Source organism: Prosopis cineraria, unplaced genomic scaffold (assembly GCF_029017545.1).
Source record: "Prosopis cineraria cultivar Desert tree isolate PC_DT_omini unplaced genomic scaffold, ASM2901754v1 PC34, whole genome shotgun sequence".
NCBI lineage: Eukaryota > Viridiplantae > Streptophyta > Magnoliopsida > Fabales > Fabaceae > Prosopis > Prosopis cineraria.
The window spans coordinates 95,626-98,288 of record NW_026555365.1 but is presented as its reverse complement, the minus strand read 5'-3'; the positions used below and the strand labels follow the sequence as shown (position 1 = coordinate 98,288).

The following is a 2,663-nucleotide window of genomic DNA, read 5'->3' as shown; positions in this document are numbered from 1 at the left end:
TCTTTTATCTGAATGCGTCTCAAACTTATCCATAATCCTAGTGCCGGATTCTCACGACTCTATCTATTGTTTTTTGACCTTCGAGAGTGTGTTGGGTATTAAAATCTCATTTTAAAAGGAAAAAATGGCTACAAGAGACGGTGAAGTGAGTGGGTTTAAATTGGGTAAAAAAAATAATTAGGTGACATTTAATTTATTCAGATAAACAATGATTTACTTTAAAGATATTTTATTTAGATCAAGAGGTGGTTGATTCAACTAGCTGAGAGAGTTAAATCAGTTTATCCTAAAATTTTAAATTTAAATCTTAAAATATACAGTTACTTTAATTACACTTCCACTAGCGGCGTTTTGATTAGTGTGAATGAGAAGTAGTAATACATTATAGTTCCTAGGATACCAAGCCAATGGAATAAAAAAAATTTTACTTAGATCAATACATACATAAATATAGTAACTAATGAGAAAATTTATTAAATACATAAAACTTCATGAAAAATAAAGGCTAACTCAAGTAGTGAACGTGTGAAGCATTAATCTAGTTCATCATTACTGTAATGAGCACTGAAATTCAAGAAGTAAAAAGAAATATTGTTTGGTAATTACAAAATTTAGGATTTGTTTGGCAACCTATTATAAAAATAATTTTCTGTTCTTTAGAATAAAAGAATAACAAAAATTTGTTTGATAATATGTTTTCAAAAAGTATTTTTAAAAAAATTAAAAATCAAATATTGTTTTGGATAATAAAAAAATAAAAATATCTTTTAAATATTTTTGGATTAATGTTCTAATAAACAAGAAAGAATGTAAAAAATACTTGTTCTTGTTATTTTTTTCTTAAAATATATTTTATAAAATACCAACTTTTAAAACAATAAAGTAAAAATAATTTTAAAAAAGCCATTATTCTCAACTGGTAATTTTTTTTTTTTCCAAGAAGAAGTGGCGGCGTAGCTACTCGGATTACTTGTCTTATTTATCCACCATAAAGTTTTATATTTTGCTGTGACTCATTGTTTTTATTTTCCTGTAAAAAAAACAATTTGCAAAAGTGGATAAGAGACTTGTCAAAAGTCATATATAGAAGTGTGACGTCACACCAACATGTAGGCCAATGGACAGCACAGCATCGTCCTTCTTTGCATGTTCTCAACGTGTTCCATGAACTCTTCTTCCACCTACGACCACTTCTGCTAGAAATTTGGGATTCTTCTTTCTCTGAAATTCGCAGAACCATTTTCTCTTTTACCGGTTCCTTATTCTTCTTGTCTCTCCAATGGCTCCAAAGGCTCCGATTCACTTCACAAAACCCCGATCCAATAATTCTGATCGTCGAGAAGAATTAGAAGCCATTGTTGAAGGAGAAGAAAAGCTGAGCCAGGAGTGTAAAGATCTGATTCTCTCTCTTCCCAGAGAGAGAGGTTGGAGAACTCGTTATCTGTATCTCTTCCAAGGATTCTGGTGCCAACCTGCAGAGATTCAAGCCATTACCCTGCTTCAGAATCACTTCCAGGCCACAGATTCAGATGTTGTTGTTGCTACGATCCCAAAATCTGGAACCACATGGTTGAAAGGCCTCACTTTCGCCACTGTTAATCGCAAGAGCTTTTCGCCTTCTTCTAAGAACCACCCTCTGCTTCATTCAAATCCACACCATCTTGTTCCTTTCTTTGAGTATACTGTCTATGGAGGCCTTGATGAAGCTCCTGATCTCTCAAGCTTGCCTGATCCAAGACTCTTTGGCACCCACCTACCGTTCCATGCAATGCCTAGCTCAATCAAAAACTCAGGTTGTAAGATAATCTACATCTGCAGAAACCCATTCGACACTTTTGTGTCTTCCTGGATTTTTTTGAACAAAGTCAAGCCAGAATCAATCCCTTTATTGACACTAGAAGAGGCCTTTGATCTGTACTGTAAGGGGATAATTGGGTTTGGTCCTTCATGGGACCACATGTTGAGGTACTGGAATGAGAGCAAGGAGAGACCTAACAAGGTGTTGTTCTTGAAGTATGAGGATCTGAAAGAAGATACCACAGATCAGTTGAAGAGAATTGCAGAGTTCTTGGGCTGTCCTTTCAGCTTGGAGGAGGAAGAAACTGGTTTGGTTGATAGCATCATCAAGCTGTGCAGCTTTGAGAAGATGAAGGAATTGCAGGTGAACAAATCTGGAACTTTTGGTAGGAACTTTGAGATCAAGTATCTGTTTAGGAAGGCTGAGATTGGAGAGTGGGTTAATCACTTGTCACCTTCCATGGTGGAGAGATTATCCGAAGTCATTGATGAAAAGTTTGCTGGCTCTGGTCTGTCATTTAAAGTATCATCATAATTCTTAATTAGTTTTACACTTATAGTGTGTTGCTAGTTGACATATTAAACCGGGTTTGCAGTAATAAATTTCTTATGTGATTTAGATTGTTCTTTTTAAGCAGAAAATTTCTTAGCTATAACATCGTATAGAATAATGTATATGTTGTTGACATGTGAATAATTAAATAAAATAATCGTAGTTAAATTTAATAAGCATACCTGCAAATTCATTGTTGTAGGGAAAATATAAAAAAGAATTTCTACTAAAAGTGGGGCAAGTTCACAAACCTATTGGATAGATTCCCTTGGCCTTTAAAAGGTACAAAGAAATATAGGAGTGTGTGAAAGAC

General features: G+C 34.2%; 1 protein-coding gene across 1 annotated transcript; it reads left to right on the top strand.

Moving 5' to 3' along the window:
- Window positions 1-1,191: 1,191 nt before the first annotated feature.
- LOC129295017 (cytosolic sulfotransferase 15-like) lies at window positions 1,192-2,415 on the top strand. The gene has a single exon (XM_054933500.1). The coding sequence runs from the start codon at window positions 1,280-1,282 to the stop codon at window positions 2,330-2,332; it is 1,053 nt and encodes a 350-aa protein (XP_054789475.1). The 5' UTR covers window positions 1,192-1,279; the 3' UTR covers window positions 2,333-2,415.
- Window positions 2,416-2,663: the final 248 nt, after the last annotated feature.

Bases quoted from the DNA above. Each gene is read 5' to 3' on its own strand.
- LOC129295017 (XM_054933500.1), top strand. From the start codon at position 1,280: ATGGCTCCAAAGGCTCCGATTCACTTCACAAAACCCCGATCCAATAAT.